Below are 18,965 nucleotides of genomic sequence, written 5' to 3' on the forward strand. Positions count from 1 at the left end.
TAGAAATGTTTGCTCTTCCTTCCAAATAATTCACTTTGTGTACTTACAGCATAGCACACTATTCTTCCTGTGTAATTTAGCAAAGCAAGGACTGAAGAGCTCAAACAGAGAACAAGCATACCTTTCTAACAGGAAATATTTCAAAGATGCACAATGCTTGGGGAAATCCAATGCATTCCAACAGCAAAAAAGGTTGCTTGTCAGAAGCAGATTTAGGAGCCCTGGGGATAAGTCATCCCTGTCAAGAATGATTTAGCAGTACCTAGAAAGGGATGAGCTCCATCAGACACAAGGAAATTCATCCAAATCCTCCTCTGCTCTCAGGTGGCTGAAATTCCCTGCCAGACCTCCCACCAACAGCCACTGCCTTTGCTCAGGGTCACCTCCAGAGCCCCATAAGCCAGATGGGATCTCTCCCTAGGTCAGGAGGCTTGGGATGGGCCAGCTTGCCACGAGCACCTACATGAGGTTAAACTGGGAAGGCCAGGAGGGCTGCTGGGATAATTTGGTGTGACATCCTAAATATCACAGGGCATAGGATCTCACCAACGAGTTTGGGTATCCAACTTCATCTGCAAAAACCACCGGAAACCTGGACCTGTCTGCTGGCCCTGGATCTGCCTTTGGCTTTGCAGCCAGAAGGAAAGGCTTGCTGTTAGCAGAAGATTTCTTCCTCAGGGGTCACTAGTAGTGCTAGGAAAATTCTTCATACTCTGAGACAATTACCTGATACCACTTGAATTTCTCAATAAAAAGAGGCTTTTTTCCAAATCTCCAATCAAGTCTGATCTGAAAAAGGGCAGTACTTGAGTTTTTGCTCTGGGTACGATTCTTCTCCTTTTTGAAATGGCATGATAATACTCTTTAACTGTACATCTATGACCTGATGCATTTCCTCTGGCTATTAGTTTATAGAGATTTGTTCTCCATTTTACCTAAAATTACTTGCTTTTATGATGAAGTAACCTACTGGAACCTCTGAAATGGCTCATTTCAAATTTGTCAGCCTCACTTGATGATCTGGCTTGATTTTATTGGAGAACATATTGCCCTTTGATGTAACCATTTGAGAGAAGTGAGTATAATAACAACATTACCAGAATGTGAGAGGAAAAAAAGAAGATTAGCAAACTTACCATGGGCATTGCCATTTTGCATTGAATCTTTCAGCTTCCTTCGCTGGACAACCTACTGCGCTGCCTTCAAGTGCTGGGAAAGATAATAAAGCAATGTTAAGCTGGAGGATTTTATGGATTGGAGGGGTTTTGAAGCCATCTTCAAAGACAAAACAGGCTTCATTTCCCTCTACTCTAAGTTTGAAACCTGTAGGACATGCAGGGGGCAGCAACAGTCTGACCTCTGGTTAAACAAATGAGTGTGGTTTAAAGCAAAAACATTTGCCATGCAATTCCCTTTCCATTTTACAGAAACTTTCAGTTCCTGTTAAGAAACACAATCAAACACTGAAGTGAGCTCCCTTGATAATGCAAGATAGCATCATGAAGAAGGCAGAAGGGTCAAAAAAGTTAAGCTCTGCTAGAGAAGTAGGAAACATCTCAGAAGTATTAAGAAGCAACACTTAATCCTTGTGATTATTAAAGCACATCCTTGCCTGTCAAGATTTTGTGAACTGCACTTTTCAGAATGACCAATGAAAGCACAGAAGTCTCCACAGCCCTGCCAGGGAAGGCTGGTTGAGAGGAATTTCCTAGTGAGCCTTCTTTTTGTTAGAGAACAAAGAAAATGTGGCATTGACCCAGATTTATGTGAGCCTACTCCATTGCAGGGAATCCAGTTCTAGCACAGTTACACTTTCTACATACTGCATCCAGATGTTTAATTCCAAACAAATGAAGATAAAAGGGGACCTATAAAACTATCATGTTGATTAACTCTAATATGGGGTTTCCTTAAAATAGAAGCTTTACTAGATCGTTGGAAGAAAATGCAAAGGCGGCTGTGTGGTACAAGGATTTCACTTGTATCTCTGTCAAGAAATATTGCAAAATGTTTAGATACCACTTCCCCAATTTTAAGGCATTATTTACTTTGCCCAAAAGGAATACAAGAAAACAATATTATCACTTTGCAGAAAGATATGGTCTTACTTACAGTACAAGCAAGTATGACTTCTACCTGTTCAGGTTCCATCTTCCTCTCCCCAAGAACAGCACAGTGAAACAGATGGGCAAGGCTAGATTGGGAAGGGACAATGACTGCCATCTACCATCTTGCTCCCACCTATCTGCAAAGCTTCTGGGACCAGCTCTGTGTTTATGGAGTCCACAGGGACTTGGGCGTTTGTAGCTGCTGGCAAAAGTGCTGTGCCTGCCCGGCAGCCACTCTGTGCTGAAGTTGGTGCTCATCAGTATCCTATTGATTTAGACTTCCTGGTTTCTGATTTTTACAGAGTGGGGTGGCAATGGAAAGGCTTGTAAAGGGGAAAATATAGGAAATGAGAGACACAGCTGGTGTATAGTTGCTAGAAGCAATGTGAAAGGACAGCAGGTGCAAGTGGACAATTTAAGATTCCAGTTACCTATTTCAGAAGAGGTTATAGGAAAAACAGCAACAAATGATGAGAAAAGCAATGAAATCGAAAAGTTCTGTATGCTGAGAATATGATTTTATAAATATCTTGTCACAGACAAAAGGTGCCCAAGAGAGCCATGATTCTGCTCTGTCCTTCTACATTTGGATATTTTGGACATTGCCATTTTTTACCACTGACAGCAGGAACAGGAACAGAAAAATTTAGTAGCTGCTGTGGTTTCCTTGTTACCCACCCCAGACAGAAAGTTTCAGAAGCCTTGATTTAAACATATGGAGGCACCCACTTGGAAGCCACTGATTATATCCATCATAACACAAACACACCCATTCTGAAAACTGAAGGACAGACCTGAATTTTGAATATATCACCTCTGTTCCAATCTCTTTTATGACGGAATGTGTGTTAAAAAAATAATAATAATTCCACCACAAAGCATCTACATCACTTTGGTTTTAAGCAGTAAATTTAAAGTATAAATTTGAGATAGGAGTGGGAGTTCAGAATTTAGAGATAAATGTCTGTGATGAGAATTTGAAGGAATTTTTATTTTTGTGACAAGGTTACCCCAGAAAATGATTTCCAATGGCAGTAAAGGAGCAAAAAACCACTCTGATTAAACCTCAGTACATCCAAATCCATAAATTAAAGAAGATAAATAAGGTGGCCTCCATTATTCCAGCTCTTAAATATTTTAAAACCAAGTGCCCACCAACAAGTTGTTGTTATTTGTGGTGGTTTTTGTTGTGTTTTTTTTTTGTGTGTGTTTCGCTTTTTTTATTTTTATTTTTTAAATAAAGAAGCAATTCTGAACAACCAAGAAACAAGTTAAAGCTAACACATACCATTAAAAGTAAATGTAGCTGTTAATGTTACTTAGCCATAATTATGCATTTGTACTGTGACAAAGATGGGGAGACTTTATTTTTTGTTGTTGCTGTTTTGTTTTGTTTGTTTTTTTTTGGCATGGCCTAAGCGTTACTTGAGATGAAATTGTAAATAACAGTCTCCGTGTTTTACTGTTAGTGACGTGCAGCACAATGACTGACACCAATACAGTTTGCTGCAGTACAGATCACTGAACATGAATATTTTATCAACATACTATTTTAATTTTGACGTTGTCCCCTTAAAGCTTTGAGATGGTTTCCCGTTCAATATTTAATTTTTTTTTTTTTGGTGATCAATCAAAGCTAGATGATAGATCCATCCACAAGACATGGAGACCCTTATGTCCGAGGGAAATGGAACCAGCAAAGAAAGCCGCACGCTCAGCCTTTTCTTCTGACTACCGCATCTCATCAAAGGGCTGCCTTTACTGACTTTGCTTGGGGACAACCACACTATTGCAGCTGAACAGATTAAAAAAAGAATTATAATAGTGAAAGCTGTCATTTAGGTGTATTTTATGGTGTGGCCTGCATCAACAGGAAGAGGAAATGTTGATGGATGTCACACAGATTCACCATTTTTTTCCAGAAAAACAAACAAACAAAAAACTATTGCTACAGCCATTAAATTCTCGTTCAAATGATAAACAAGCAGTTGCAATGTTGCTAGTGTTGATATTGCTGTCACATTACAAACACAGCAGAAGGACCATTCCCTAGCAAGACAATTGTACCTGGCTGTTCAGAAATACCTACCACAGTTTTCCTTTTAATGGGCAGGTGGCCTGGGAGAGGACAGGAGAGTTACAAATTAAAGTAAGCATTCCTATCGTGCTGTTTGTTTTAGAAACTGCGTCAAAACTCCTTCATCTATAGCTGGCAGATTACCTTCTCCTGATTCCAAGACTGAACAGCCTTCCTCCAAGAGATTTATTTTGCTGAAAATGCTTAAGCTTTTGAAAAATTAGAACTGATAAGAAATAAACTGTCAAGCCTTCTGCTGCACAGCTGGAAGTGCCACAGGCTATTGCATGCAACCTGCAAGGAGGGATCTTTGTCTGCAGCAGGGCTAGTGCCAGGAGGCTGCCCCATCCCTATAACCACAGGGAATACCCACTCTTGATTTGGGCACAGGCTGGATTTTCTCCTTCTAAGATTTGTCAGCAGACCTGGTTAGTATTGCTAAAAAATCCTTCAGCATCAGTAATGATTTATATTAGAGACCCTCAGTGATTTCCCAAATAGTCTGTAAATCTTTTCTGCAGATAACACCGATATAGGACAGTAATCACTGTCCTATAGGTAATGACTGCAGCCATGCTGCTACAGCACCTGCATCTGGTCTCCATGCCTAATCCCTTTGATCTTCCTCACCCAGGTCCTGCTGGAGAGCTGGAAGGAACTACATTAACTCACCAATATGGTCCTGGTTAAAATAAACCCTACTTTTCACTAATGCTCTTCATTTTGAATTCACACTTCCATGGCATCATTGCTCCTAGAGCACCTAACAAAAAGCTGCTTTCTGAATTCTCAAGCAATGTTATTAGGCAGATAGCCATAAGTAGCTGGTAAATTTGGTGCAATATCACCCCATTCATCTCATTCAGCTGAAACTAGCTGAACCTTTACTGGAACAGATGCAGTCCTCTGTGCTGAATGAAATGCAATTAGACTCCTGATTGTTTTTTGACTTTGGGACAGAGTAATTAAATAGTAGCAGAAGCAGATCAGACAAATTGGACATTGCACTCAAAAAGAAAAAATAAATTCTTTTGTTTGCAATAAACATATTACATATAAGTGCAAAACATGACTTTTTTTCTTGCTTCAGATAAACCCACATACCCTCCTGGACCTCACACTAAGACAGCTATTCAAGGGAAATGCTGAACAGACGCAAGTAATAGCTCTGTAATAAAAAATAGATCTGCAGATAGAGCCGGCTGTGTTCAGCATCATCAGAGCCCTTCCTATTAATTATTTATATAGCACTATAGATTAGCATAGTACTTCACAGAAATAAATATGAAAAAGAAGTCCCATCTCACTAACACAGGGCAATGGCTGAAGCTTGGCTCACCTTGTTAGGAGTGGTGAGGGTCTTCAGCAGGCACTTGGAATTACATCATTTGTATGTCACATTATATAAAAAATGTCAGAAAAGTAAGTCTGTGAGGAAAAAGGAAAGGAAAGAAAGTCTGTGAGGGTTAAGAGTTGCCCATTGATCCAGGCCTGGTTAACATCTGTTCAAATCAGTTTTGGCACAGGGTAAATAGTACGAGTGATTTTAAAATCCCATTAAGGATTTGACTAAGTTTAACCCGTATACTCCTTTTAAGATCTGACAAGTCAATAATGTAAATTCTTTATAATCTCTACACTATAGCATTAATGAATTTTCTATTAAAATTCTGTTAAAAACTTGTGAAGTGGGCTGAAATCTCCAGCAAACAGAAATCAATGAACACTTTACTGAGATTATAAATTCATCACTGTGTTGTGTTTTAATAAGCGCAGATACATGTACAGCTGATTAGATTGTCCCCTTTACAGCAGAAATTTGTGCTCCAAACCAAAAAGATAAAACTGAAGAACCCAGAATCCTGCTCTTGCACTGACAGTGCAGTTAGTTAGTCAGTGAAGTTAGGCTGCTCATCACCTCTTTTAAATTCAGTTTTTATATCAGAAAAATAGTGACTAGCTACTTCCACTAGCCTTATGATGGTTACTGGGATTTACAATTTCATAGTAGTGCTATGAAGATTGTATTGACTTTGAAGATTGCCAAGACTACCTCAGGCACTGTCAGATGTTTTCTTAGCATAGATTTCAGGGAGGAAATGAGCAGGAAGAGGCAATCAAACATCCATCCTGAGAACATCTGCTTCCAGTGGAAAGAAATACTGCCTTGCTTTCTTTCATTCTTTCTTTCTTTTTTTTTTTTTTTTTTTTTTTTTTTCCTACACATCTACAGCTGGAAAGCAAAACTACTACTTTGTAGTCCTTCAACTTTCCACAGACCACCAGCAAATTGCTGCACAGAACAGCTTGGGAATGAACCTCAGAGCTGTATAACTGCAAAAACATTAAAGACAGATGTTAGGAACAAAAATGTATAAATGCATTAAAAGACTTCTTGGTATTAATAACAAGTAGCTACCAAAGAACCTTTAGAAAACTGTCTTGAAGTGAAAAATACAGGGGAAAGCTTCATTGAATCTTAAAATAATTTGGGACGGAAGCAATTTATGGAGGTGATTTATTCTAAACTCCTGCTCAAAGCAGAGGTAACTTGAAAGATAGATCAGTCCATGCAGGGTCTTGTCCATGCCTGATTTTTGTATCTCAAAGTACAGAAATTTCCCAGCCTCTCTGGGCAATCTGTCCCAGATGAAAACACTATTACTAAGCAGTGTATATAAACAGCATACGTAGGAAGATTTACTCTAACATATCTACACTTACATATTTGCATATATTTTGTATCTGCAGTATATACAAATAAATAATAATGTATATATAGGCAGCATATATATAGTTTATGCCCACACACACAAAAGAGAGAAAAAGCTGCAGCAGTGGCACTACTACCCAGCACTAGATTCCATTCCCAAATGAATAATGACTTTGAGTAATGGAAAGTTAGCCCGTTTTTGACAAGATTCTCAGTCATATCCTTCATATGGCGATGGGGCAGAGCAACCTTGGCCGTGTAGTCCTGGGATGCCTGCCACCAGCACATCCTTCTGCATCAGAAGTGCTTCCCAGAATGGTTCTGGGGAAAAGAAAAAATTTAGGATGACAGCAAATTATAGATACATTGAAAAGCAGAAACACCTAACTCCCCCTCCTTCACTTGATCTCCCTCCAAACTGTGGGAAGTACTACATCCTTTTTCATCCACTGTGGAAAGACTTTGTAGTAATTTGGGATTAGACTCCCCCACAGCTCAAGTTAGTGGAGCACCCCACAGGATGGGGACCCTGACCACAGAGATCTCTGCCATAGAGGTGGGAACTCCAGTTTCTAAGATCTTGAGTTTCGCTCGTTTAAAAAAATCACATTCATTATACTGTCTCTGGAAGGCCACTTGCATGCCCAGGACCCTGAATGATATGTTGGGCTTCCTATTACCCAGTGGGGTAATGCAAATCTTGGACCCATCCTCCACGTCTCCTGACGTTCTCAGATTCCTTCAGCAATTTCTGGGAGGGGCCCTGAAACATCTCCAAAAGTAAGGAAATTTGGTTCATTTTTGTGGAAAATATGTTTAGAGTTGATATAAGGACATTTTGATTATTTTAGGTTTCATCCTAAACAATGTCTGTTTCACAAAATGTTAGGCTTTTCCTCCAAAAACAAATTTTAGGTTTTCACCAGCTGTTCACACAGACAGTAGTCCCTTCCTTAACAAATGCTCTTCATATCCCTAACACCACTAGCTGTGGGGTGAGCAACTTCACAAACAAGAGATGCACCTGTGACTGGGTATAAAATGCTAGACAAAGGTTAAGGGCTCCATCTTAATTCCTTTAATTAATCCATTATTTGGTTTCACTAAAATTCCCACCCTGTATTTTCCAAGAAGGGGTTTACCTATCCCTTTACCTGCATATGCACACACATATGCAGAGTTGCATGTATCTGTCTCACTATAAACAGCCCCCAGCACTGACCACATTTGCCTCACTTTTCCCCAATAAGATGTATGAGATTAGATTTTGTTGGCTCAATTAATATGGCATCTGTCCTCTGCACCCTATAAATCATCACACATGCAACAAGGGCTCATGTTCTCGCAGTAGTATTGATCCACAGATCTTTGGGTTAGGAGTAAAGCCTCTGTAATTACTTTGGATGACTTTTTTTTTTTTTTTTTTTTAACCATGTCTTGGGAACACTTGCTACCATGCTTAGTTAGATTTGGAGTTTTGGTCCCCCGAGAAACACCTTCTACCTCAGCCTGGCCTGCCCATGCTTGGCATCAAAATCAGAAAAAGTCATTCTTTTGCCTTCTCTAAGGATTTGATAACCTCTTCACTTTCCTTAGCCAGAGGTGTTTTGACCTTTAATTAAAAGGAAAATTTGTTGTCTTCCATTCAGAAGGCAGCAAATAATGAACTCATTAAAATGAGGTTAGTGTTCAGGCCTTAGAGCAATAAGAACTGAAGTCTCATTAGCAGCTAACAATCCAGAACATAGCACATAAATAAACCTAATATGGCAGAGCAAAATGCCTTGGTGCATTAAATTTGAGCAGAATCAAATGTTTACAGTCAATGATGTCTGGGGCATGAAGTTTTAATGTACTTAATAAAGGAAAGCAAATTGCTTCCTATTAGCCATGAAATGTTACTGCAGAAATCGCCCCAAAAAGTTTATTATGTAAATGAAGGATAGAGTTATAATTAACAAGGACATAGCAGGAAAATATCACTTCTGCTTAATAGATGCACCAATTATGAAGAATAAAGACATGACAACTTCAAATCTACAAAAGGTAATTATATGGATTAATGCAAGATACTGCTGAATGTAAATGCAATATAAAGAAGAAACTGTATCTTGTAGATGTCACAGAGAGAAGCCTTATTGACAAAACAAAGAATCAATTAATAAAATGAAGCTACAAGTTTGGAGACATTCCTGGCAACGAAGTTTTTGTATTTGAAAGAACAACTTGGAATACTTAAGAAAAACAAAACAAAAACAAACAAACAAACAAACAAACAAAAAAGACTATTTGCTTAACCTGGGACTGAGACATGCCACCTTGTCCATGTGCAAACGTGCTCCGTGGTTCTTTTCTTGGGAAATGGTAATTATTTACCATGGTTAATTTAACTGTTCAACAAAACAGCAATGGTGAGTTACAGCTATTGATTTAATGCAACTCTATGCATTCAATGGCAAAATGCTAATTGCATTTTCACAAGCGAATAGCCATCCTCTACTTACAACTCTTAAACCCCAGTACTTGGAGCAGAGGGAATAATCCCACTGACTCTGAGGAAAAAATGTATATTGGCAGATAAGAATTAAATGCTGTGGGAAGTGGAAATATCCAGGCAAAATCTTCTCTACAAGATTTGTCATGCTTTTTCTCCCACATTCCTCTCTTCTCCCCCCAGAAAAAATTGTCTGAGTCCCAGGATCACCACATGAGGGGACAGGGATGGGTGAGCCTCTGGGGAAGGAGGGCTGCCAAGGGGAGCCGGGGTGGCAAGACAGTGTGAATAGCTGTATTCACACCTGGTCTTCAGTGTGATTTCCAGCTGTTAAAATTCAATAATCCTTCTTCATCCTGCAAAACCCTTCTGTAATGCATTTAGAATACAATAAATACCCTCTGCATCTCGAGTCCCGGAAAGGTTTCTAGCACCGGATGGCAGGGACACACAGATCCTCCAGGCGGCACCATCCAGGAACCCCAGAGACGCTGTTCCTGCCCACGCAACAGCTATCCTTGCTTCAGCATTACAAACAAACAGGCAAACAAGCAGACAAACAAACGACCTATGAATGTGCAAGAAGGCTGATGAAAGAAACTTGTCTGCTCTTTTCCAGCCACAGTACTTTTCTATGCTGTGTGCTGTTAAGGTCTGTACCTGCAGGAGACAAAGTTCTCATTATTTACTCTACTTACTCTACTCTATTATTTACCAGTGAGAGTAGTGTGTGAGTAATTAGCGATATTGCTTGAAAATATATATTAATTAAAATAGGCATGATAGACCCTAATTACCTAAATGGGTACTGGTTTTGATATTAAGGATATGGAAGAAATCTCCCCTTCTATACAGACAGGCAAGCAGTGACAAAATGTTTGGACTCAGCTGACAATATCTTCTTAGAATTAAACAGGGGTGAGGTCATGAAAATGAAGTTTAGCCACATATCATCTAAATTGATATGCGTATATGGAAATTGCAATAAAACCAAGACTTCAGGAGCAAGCCAAATCCAGTCTGAGTGACAGGTTTGCCCTTTAGACAGACAAAAATGCTTGACACACTGCAGGTTACAGGATTTACATCTTAATCCTAACTCTGTGTTTTTAATGAGACCTCACTGGGATGGAAGGCTTCTGCCTTTCTTCCAGTTTTGTGATCTTATTGAGACATGAGTGTGAGGGAAATCGGAGAGAAAAAATAAAGTGATATGATGTTTGTTTCACATACTTTCTTGTACTATATGTTAAGCGATAATAATTTCTCAAGGTGATCTTTCTTCAAAGGAAAATTGAATTGATTTTGCTTAGCCCATCAGTCTTTCTCAACATATATAAAATGCTCTTTGTAGCTTGGAAAATTATGTTTGAAAATATAATGACTCAGATTCTATGCTTATGACCTTAATGTTGTCAGTTTATTGCCAGTTTTTATCAGCTGGGGATTTTCCTCAATGTTTTAACTAGCGGTGTTGTAAATGTCCAAGGTTTTATGTTTTGGTGACTATTTAGTTGTTATGTAGCATGCAGATAGAGTGACATGTGAAATTGTCACAGGAGTGAAATAATCAATTTATTAAATACCTGCTCAAGCATACAGCTTACCGCTATTAGATTGCTTTATCCTTTCTTTTAGCAAGGTATGCAGCTATCACTGATAAACACTGTTTTACATCTTCCTTAACACCCAATAAATGTTTCTATTTAAACAAACAAACAAACAAGGAAGGAAGGCCACTTTCTGGCTATCTTTTTTATTACACTCCTGAGCTGCCTGGCACCCAAATGATGCCATTACAGAAGGGAACTCTTAGCTGAAGCTTTTGAGGAGATTTGTATTCCAATATTCCAACATGCATGGTGTTTAAGTGTACATTGTAATTAGCATGTAGTCAGTACATTTAGGAAATTAATGGCCTACAACAAATGCTGACAGTAGCTGCAGTGAAAAGGAAATATGAGACATTGTGCCACCACAGACCTGTTTTGTTTAGCTCTAGTCCGGATTAACATTGCATAGGCCACCTATCTGCAGATCAGCCTCTTAACCCACTGATTCACCATTTACAGTGGACTAACTATATGACTGACTATGCTTTTGGTTACAAGTCACTCATTTGTTCTTTCTTCCCTTTCCGTCTTTTGCTTTTTCTTTTCTTTTCCCTTTTTTTAAATTTTTTCTTTTATTTCTTCCTTTTTTTCTTGCCGTATACCAGTAGGTTGAGCAAAAAAAATGGTGCTATTTTCCTGTACTGTTAAGTGAAATTCCTAATGAACATATGAAATGTAATCTTTTCAAATGAAAGGAAACATTAGGTGGACTTGGACTGTGTGTAAGCCACTTCGTTCACTTTGTATTTGAACTGTGCAAGAACATGAACATTCAATCAATAGAAATGTTATTAATAGATAATGGGAAAAGTTCTCAAGAGCCACATAATGGAGACATGGAAAATTGATGAAAATAGAGCTTATAACCCATTCAACATTGGCAAAACCAATAGGGAGACAAATGCACTATCCATCTTGCATATGTAGCACGTCCAGATTATGTGGGCTGGTGATTCAAAGCAGACATCTGAGCAGCAAGGACTATCTTTAGAAGCAGTTCAGAGCTGACAACCTAACAATAGAGGTGGATAGCTCATGCAGGCTGAACCACTATCTTCTTCTCTGTTGGTTGGAAATACGTCCATGAAAAACTGGGTAGGTGATGAAGACCTTTTCCTCTGTTTTGTTTAAACTAGTCTTATCTTTTTCATGAAGAGAATAAAAATAAACAGGGATTTAATTTCAGACATGAGAAAAATGGACGTTACTTCTACCATAAGTTAAAATTGGAGTTTCACACTTAATCCTGAATTAGGTCTTAAGAAACAATCAAACAATGAAACAAAATCAAAACAAAATCAAAACAGTTTCTGCAGGTAAGTAAATCCTAATGCCTCCACATCTGGATGGCAGGCAGTATTCCTGATTTTACTCTGTAGATTAAGCACATTTTATCATTTTATTAATAACCCGAAATAAGTGTGACTTAGAGATTTAGTATATTGCAGACTCTCAGTTGACTGGATTCGAGTCCTGCCATAGATCATTGCAAATAATACGTAGTATCTTTGTCCATGTTATAAAACCATCATGTACTTCAGTACTTAGATGCTACTACTAGAATTGCTAGATCATCAAACTCTGATGCAGAAAATTAGGCTAACTGTAATAGTCTTAAACGAAGGAAGGAAGGAAGGAAGGAAGGAAGGAAGGAAGGAAGGAAGGAAGAAAAGGAAGGAAAAAATAAGAATGACCCTAAAATAAAATGTGAAACATTTAATAAGATCTTCTTTGTTGTATCTTCTCAGCTGGACACAATTTTTAAAATGAGGCATACAAAAAAATAATATTCATTTTTCTAAATGCATGTTAATTTCTTATTTATTTCAGGCTTTACTAGAGACTCAAAATTTACTGCGCACTCAGGTTGCAAATTTTACCTTCAACCTTGGATTTTCAGGAAAATTTTACCACACAGGTAAGAAGGAACTTCATGCTCTCAGGTAGCTACAGATAAATAGGTGACAGGATTTTAAACCTAGCTTTAAACATGCCCTTTTAAAATAAAACCATAACTCAGCGGAGCAGTCTCCAATATGTGCTCCAATATTTTAACATCCAGGGTCTTATTCACTGCCCACTGGAACAATGGTAGGCAATGGATGAGGTTCTTAGGTAGGCTATGGATGAGGTTCTTAGGAATACGTAGATGTCATTGGTGCTTTTCTGAAAGATGTGTGGTAGTAAACCTTAGGGTTATAAAGAAAGCAAAGGAACTGCTAAGATCTCCATAATTCTGTACAATGCAGAACAGCAGAGAAGACATACTAGGGTTTTACCACCATGGCAGGTATGATGAAATATAAAACACTGGAAAAGAAAAAAGGTCTCATAACCCCTAAAGAGGCAGAAGTATTTTAACAGGATAAATTTGATTTTGCTAAGACTAAAGGTAATCTAGCTCAGTGGTCTGCAATTGGGAGGGATGACAAAGGTAGAATCATTCAATTCAGAAATTCATTCTTATTGCAAGAAAAAGGAAAACAGGATGAAAAGAAATTTGTATTAAATGGATATTGAAACCCTGCTTCCTTTGTACTGCATGCAATAAAATGTTGCACACAAGCACCACGTCTCTGTGGAGATTAGGTGCTTTTACATCTCCTGTTTATGACTCCTTTCTCTCTGTTGGTCCATTTATCCATAGTGTAATGTCCCCCCTTTGTTTTTTTTTCTCCTCTGTCCCTTCACCTGCTCCTTAGCAATTTGGTGCTGCTCCACTCAGGCTTCCTTCTGCTGTTGCTGAGCCATATTGCTCCCTAGTGCTGCCAAGGCAAAAAAAAAAAAAAAGACACACATTTAGTGACTCACTGAAATGATGGAAACATCTACTGTCCTTCTCCTTTCCAAGCCTTATACTGTACTCTTCTCACCTTTGAAGACCAACTCCAAAATTCTCAGCTGTCAACACATTCAGCCACATCTAATGACACTCCTTGCCTGAATGATGCTAGGGAGGCCAAGAAGCTTATTTAGAGGAGAGGTGGAGGCACTGGAGCAGCAAGAAGATGAAAAAAGTTTAAAAGCTAAGAATGATGCAGTCCAAGCTCTAACAGGCCACAAAGTAGCTGCAGATCAGGGCAGCCAGCTGAATGTCCCCCACTGCAGCATAGGTGCAGCAATACTCCCTTTTTCACCAGTATTTGAATGCAATGCAGGTGAGCTCATCCACCTCTTATGTCTCCATTTCACTACGAGTTAGAAGAGTACAAAAGACCCTGGGAGAGGGGGACATGATTAGCCTTTTGAAGGATAAGTAGAGAGAAGGAAACCAAAATTATTTATTTGTTTCACTGTTGTTCTCAGGCACCACTGAAAGTCCAGGATGTTTTCCCCTCATGCAGACACATAATGCTAGGCAACTGCTGCCCAGGAAACCTTACAGACTAAAGATGTAGGTTGCAGGGTCTGAGAAAAATGAGAGGTAGAGAGAGATGGAATTACTTGCCCGGAGTCATATAACAAGCCAGTGGCAGACCTGTGATTAGAGAGCAACTTCGGAGACAGACTTTCAGTATTCTGCTCACTTCATCTTGACCTGCCCGTATAGTTATTCCTTCTGGAGATTAATTGGACATACACGTAATACAGCAAAATAAACAAAAATAGCCCAAGGCTCTGAGCCACTCTAAAGCAGGAAAGCAGGATGCTGCTATATTGTGGCCATCTACAGAGTAAAGCTGGCATCAGTCTTTTCAGTGGCCACCACAGAGAAAGATAATTCAAGAAACGGAGGAGGTGGGAAAGGAGATAATTTATTACAAATATTACAACATCCTGGGCAGTGGCTGGCACAAAATACGCAGCCTTCCTACCAAATCAACCCCCTGACCTTCCCATAGATTTTTTCTTTGTCAGTCCCAATGGCCTCCATATGCCATTACTGTTTCTTAGTGAAGCCTGTTCATACCAGTCCACAGGTTTGCTTGCCCAGCTGATATAACACTGACCAATTTCAGATTTACTGCTGCTGTAGAGAAAATAGGCAAACGTGCAAGTGTGTATGTGCTCCGAAGGATCTCAAGGCTTACCAAAATAGCACAAAACTACTTAATGAGTTGAAGCATGCCATTGCCTCCATTAAGGGACACGCTTCTCTCTGTATTCAGTGAAGCATCTGAGATTTTAAGTGAGCACTTCATTTACAAGTCAGTGGCAGCATTTTGTCATATCAGCTTAGCGGAACGATTCCAAAGTATTCTCTATGCAATATATACTTTATTGACTCATTATAAATAAAACATGTAAAGGTATTCTTTAATTACTGTAAATATAGTTTGTTTACCCAGAGAGGCTTTTAGTATCAGGTATTCAACATGCTTTATTAGCGCACTGAGATTGCTGTGCCTTATTGACTTCCTTAATGTGTAATTTTGCTCTCCTTTCGAAAAACTTGGATCATTTTAAAACTACAGGAGGGAGATGAGCATGGGACTGTGCTGGCAGATTATACAGTTATACATTTTCATCGAAAGATGTTGCTGACATCTGTACTACAAATACCAATCCTAGTTGGTATGCCTTCATACCAGTACAACTGACAAATCAGCCTCACTGCTCTGCATCTTAATGCCACCAATGTTTTCTTCTGTAGCACAGGTAAACTAAGCACTGTATACATGACAAAAAACAAACAAACAAACAACAAAAAAAAAAAACCTCTTGGTTATACAGTTTTACCAAATATCTTCCTCTTGTTTATGCTGTAGCAATAGAAATTATGATGTTCTCAGGATTTGCATTATTTGCATTTAAGATTTCTAAGATTATTGATAGCAACTTCAAACTTAGTTTCAGTTTTGAGCTCAAGAGACCCCTAAGCTACAGCTGTAACTTTAAAATGTAGTATTATTTATTATGTGCAATCAAACTTTGAATTATCACCTACCTCTGCAAAGTGCATACTGTCTCTCAAAGTAGATATATGTTCACCTCCTTGATTGTAAACCTGTTGCAATTTTCAGATTTCATATAAAAATTAAGATAGGAAGTAACACAGAGAACACTGATTATACAAGAAATTAAAACTTCACAATTCCTTGTTTTGCTTTCGATACTTTGAATAAAGGATTGGGAAAAATATTCAAACAATATAAGCACTTAATAAATGTTCCATTAAACCCTTGATTTTTTTAAATACATCCACTTAAGAATTTATAAAAATTAAACAACATTTTTTTAAAGGCTTGTGAAGAAAATTATCCTCCAAAAAGTGAAATCTCTACCAAGTGTTAAACTTCAAACCTTCCTGTTCTAGTTCTGACATTACAGGGCGCTTTTGTTTCTATAAACTTGAAAGTGTTATGCTTTACTTTGTTTTATCTTTGCTATAATAATTTTATAATAATGAAGAAAAACATAAATTGCAAAATTTGATGAATTGTATCTAAATTCACAAATAAATTAGTATGGAAAAAATGTGATATTGGAATAATTTATTTCAAGAACCAAACTCTACTTTAAATGATGATAAGATATTAAATTATCCATTGACCTAAATCCTATGTCAAATGATCATAGTTCTTTATATACTTGAAATATGCACTTTTTTTTTTTTCATACCTTCAGTTTTCTAGCTTTGGGTTACCAAAGTGCTCTTCAATGGCTACACAGACTCTTATCCTTTTCTCCCTGTTTTGAAACCCTACATTAAGTTTCTGCCCTCTGATCACCTTTCCTCAGGTGGGTGCAAGTGAACCACATACCCCAAGAAACAAGACAGCAGTCATTCAACAGATGCAACCTAGCAAACAAGGTTGTTTTCTCTTTTCCAGAAGCACTCCCATCCATGGGAGCAACTTTATGCATTCTTAGAACTTGCAGAGTGCTATGGGGGGGAGTAAATTCATTGACACTGGGAGAAAGTTTCAAAGTAATGCTCTCCTTGTGCAGCACCGTTCTTCAAAATACATTTGCAGATGTGAAAAATAAAGAGCTGAAGTTCGTGCACATCTCTATGTGTTCCTGTTTCATACCACAGAATTAAACAGTAACATCTATGGAATATTTTCTTCCAATGCATTTTGCAAACATTGAGAGGCTTGTAAAAAGAAAGCTATGTTTGCCTCAGTAGACTGATATCGACAATTATTTCTTTGGAGCTAAATAAAAGTATTTAAATTAAACTGATAAAGGAGCAAGACAGGAGGCTGCAATAAACTCAATATTGTTCAGAAATCTGAGGGTGAATTTAGTGAAATGTAACTTTGCCTCCCCAGTTTGAAAAAGCACTGGAGATGTGTGCTGCAGACGGTGGAAGTAGCACTGTATAATTTCTCAAATAGAAGGTTTGCTTTGTTATAACCACACATGCTTGCTTCTGCCTGAAGCAGATACTCTTCACTAACACAGGAATTTTTATTCTTTTTACTTAGAGATTAAATGTGGCAATAATGGAACACTCAACCATAGGAAACACAGGAACTCTTTTGCAATTAGTTACATGGTTTTTACCTATTCATATTTGAAACTATTGCAAACTTCTTTCACATTTTACCAGAAACGATCCGATTTCTGTTTGCTGAGGCTTACAGGGTAGCCACATGTATAAGTGAATTTGGGTTTTAGCAGGACTCTGGTACATAGCACTCTGCAATGCCATCCTGGCCAGCTACAGCTGTGCAGTACGCACTGAGACCAAGGCAGGTGGGTACAAGTCCATCCAATCCTCCGTCTTCATGGGGAGCCTGAACTAAAAACTTGCATATTACATAGACCAACAATCCACCCTAAAAATTCAGTTCCTGTTAGAATTACTATCAATTATCAGAGCATCAGGAATAGAGTCAGCTAGCACACATAGTATGTCTTATTCCTCCTGTGATATGCTAGAGCTTGTCCGTAGCATGGTGAGAAATCAGAGCCAAAGTCATCAGGTTCTATAGCAGCTTCTGTCTTGAGGGGAAAAACAAATAATATTGATAATAGTATGGGCATTTTCTGCTGTTACTTTTCTATTCTTTTTTTTCTTTTGCAGGGACTGAAGAGGAAGATGCAGGCGATGACCTGCTGTTGAGATCTGTGGATGAGTTTTGGTGGTTTCCCCATATGTGGAGTCACATGCAGCCTCATCTTTTCCACAATGAGTCATCACTGGTGGAGCAGATGATCCTCAACAAAGAATTTGCACTAGTAAGTAAAAGTTACCAGAAGTTTCACCTTTATATATAACTTGGAAAGCACAGTTATAATGTTTATTTAGCATATATTAATGTTTATTAAGCATATATTATATGTATGCTTACATAGGTATAGAAATAAGACTGCAAGATTGGAAAGTCAGCCCCAAAAAACCTTCCATGACTCAAACTTGGGCTGAATTTTGCCATAGCCTTTTTCTCTGGCACAGGCTTTCTGGAGAGGAAGCAGCCTTGCAAGACCATAGGGAACAGAAGCAGTGAAATCTCAGCAGATGTCAGTTGGCCTTTTGAGCTTTAGGAAGGGGATTATACACAGGTTATCAGCTTCCTGAAGTCTGGTGCAAACATCTTCAGAGGTGAGGGAGAAAGTTCCAGTGAACTATGTGAAATGTTATATATGGTTTGTGAGAAATCTTGAAGCTAATGAGGTAAATAAGTGAAGCTGCTGGATTTCAGAGTGCTTTTTTTAGATGACCTGTTTGAAAATATGCTTTTTACATAGCTAACCTGTTACTAATGTTTATAGATAATGATGTTTCATTTTTGCTTGTTTGTGTTGTTAACTTACAAGAGCCATCCTTCTAGCACTGCCCAGAGCTCAGAGTGCTTGTACTCAGAGGTCATGTGGAAACCATTCAGAGTCCATTCAGGATAATTCTACTGGGTTATGCAGCATGACAAAGAAAGCTAAAGTCTGTAAGTGCTCTCTCTGGAAAAGACACTGTGGTCTTTGACAAGGCACAGGAATGCCAAGTAACTAGTGCTACCCAAAAGAGCAGATCAACACGGTGTTGTTTTCTCTACTGCTTAGGGAACAGAGA

At 38.4% G+C, this 18,965-nt stretch overlaps 1 protein-coding gene across 1 annotated transcript in view; it reads left to right on the forward strand.

Annotated features, from left to right (window-relative positions):
* The window catches only part of LOC311208916 (bifunctional heparan sulfate N-deacetylase/N-sulfotransferase 4), a gene marked incomplete at both ends in the record, with an annotated part of 84,207 nt that overhangs the window by 16,129 nt on the left and 49,113 nt on the right, over positions 1–18,965 (forward strand). Inside the window, 2 exons of the mRNA XM_084285949.1 lie at positions 12,836–12,923; positions 17,982–18,136. Coding sequence (XP_084142075.1) covers positions 12,836–12,923; positions 17,982–18,136 — 243 coding nt within the window. The remainder of the gene's footprint in view (positions 1–12,835; positions 12,924–17,981; positions 18,137–18,965) is intronic.

Source organism: Netta rufina (genome assembly GCF_964035555.1).
Source record: "Netta rufina genome assembly, chromosome: 4".
Lineage (NCBI taxonomy): Eukaryota > Metazoa > Chordata > Aves > Anseriformes > Anatidae > Netta > Netta rufina.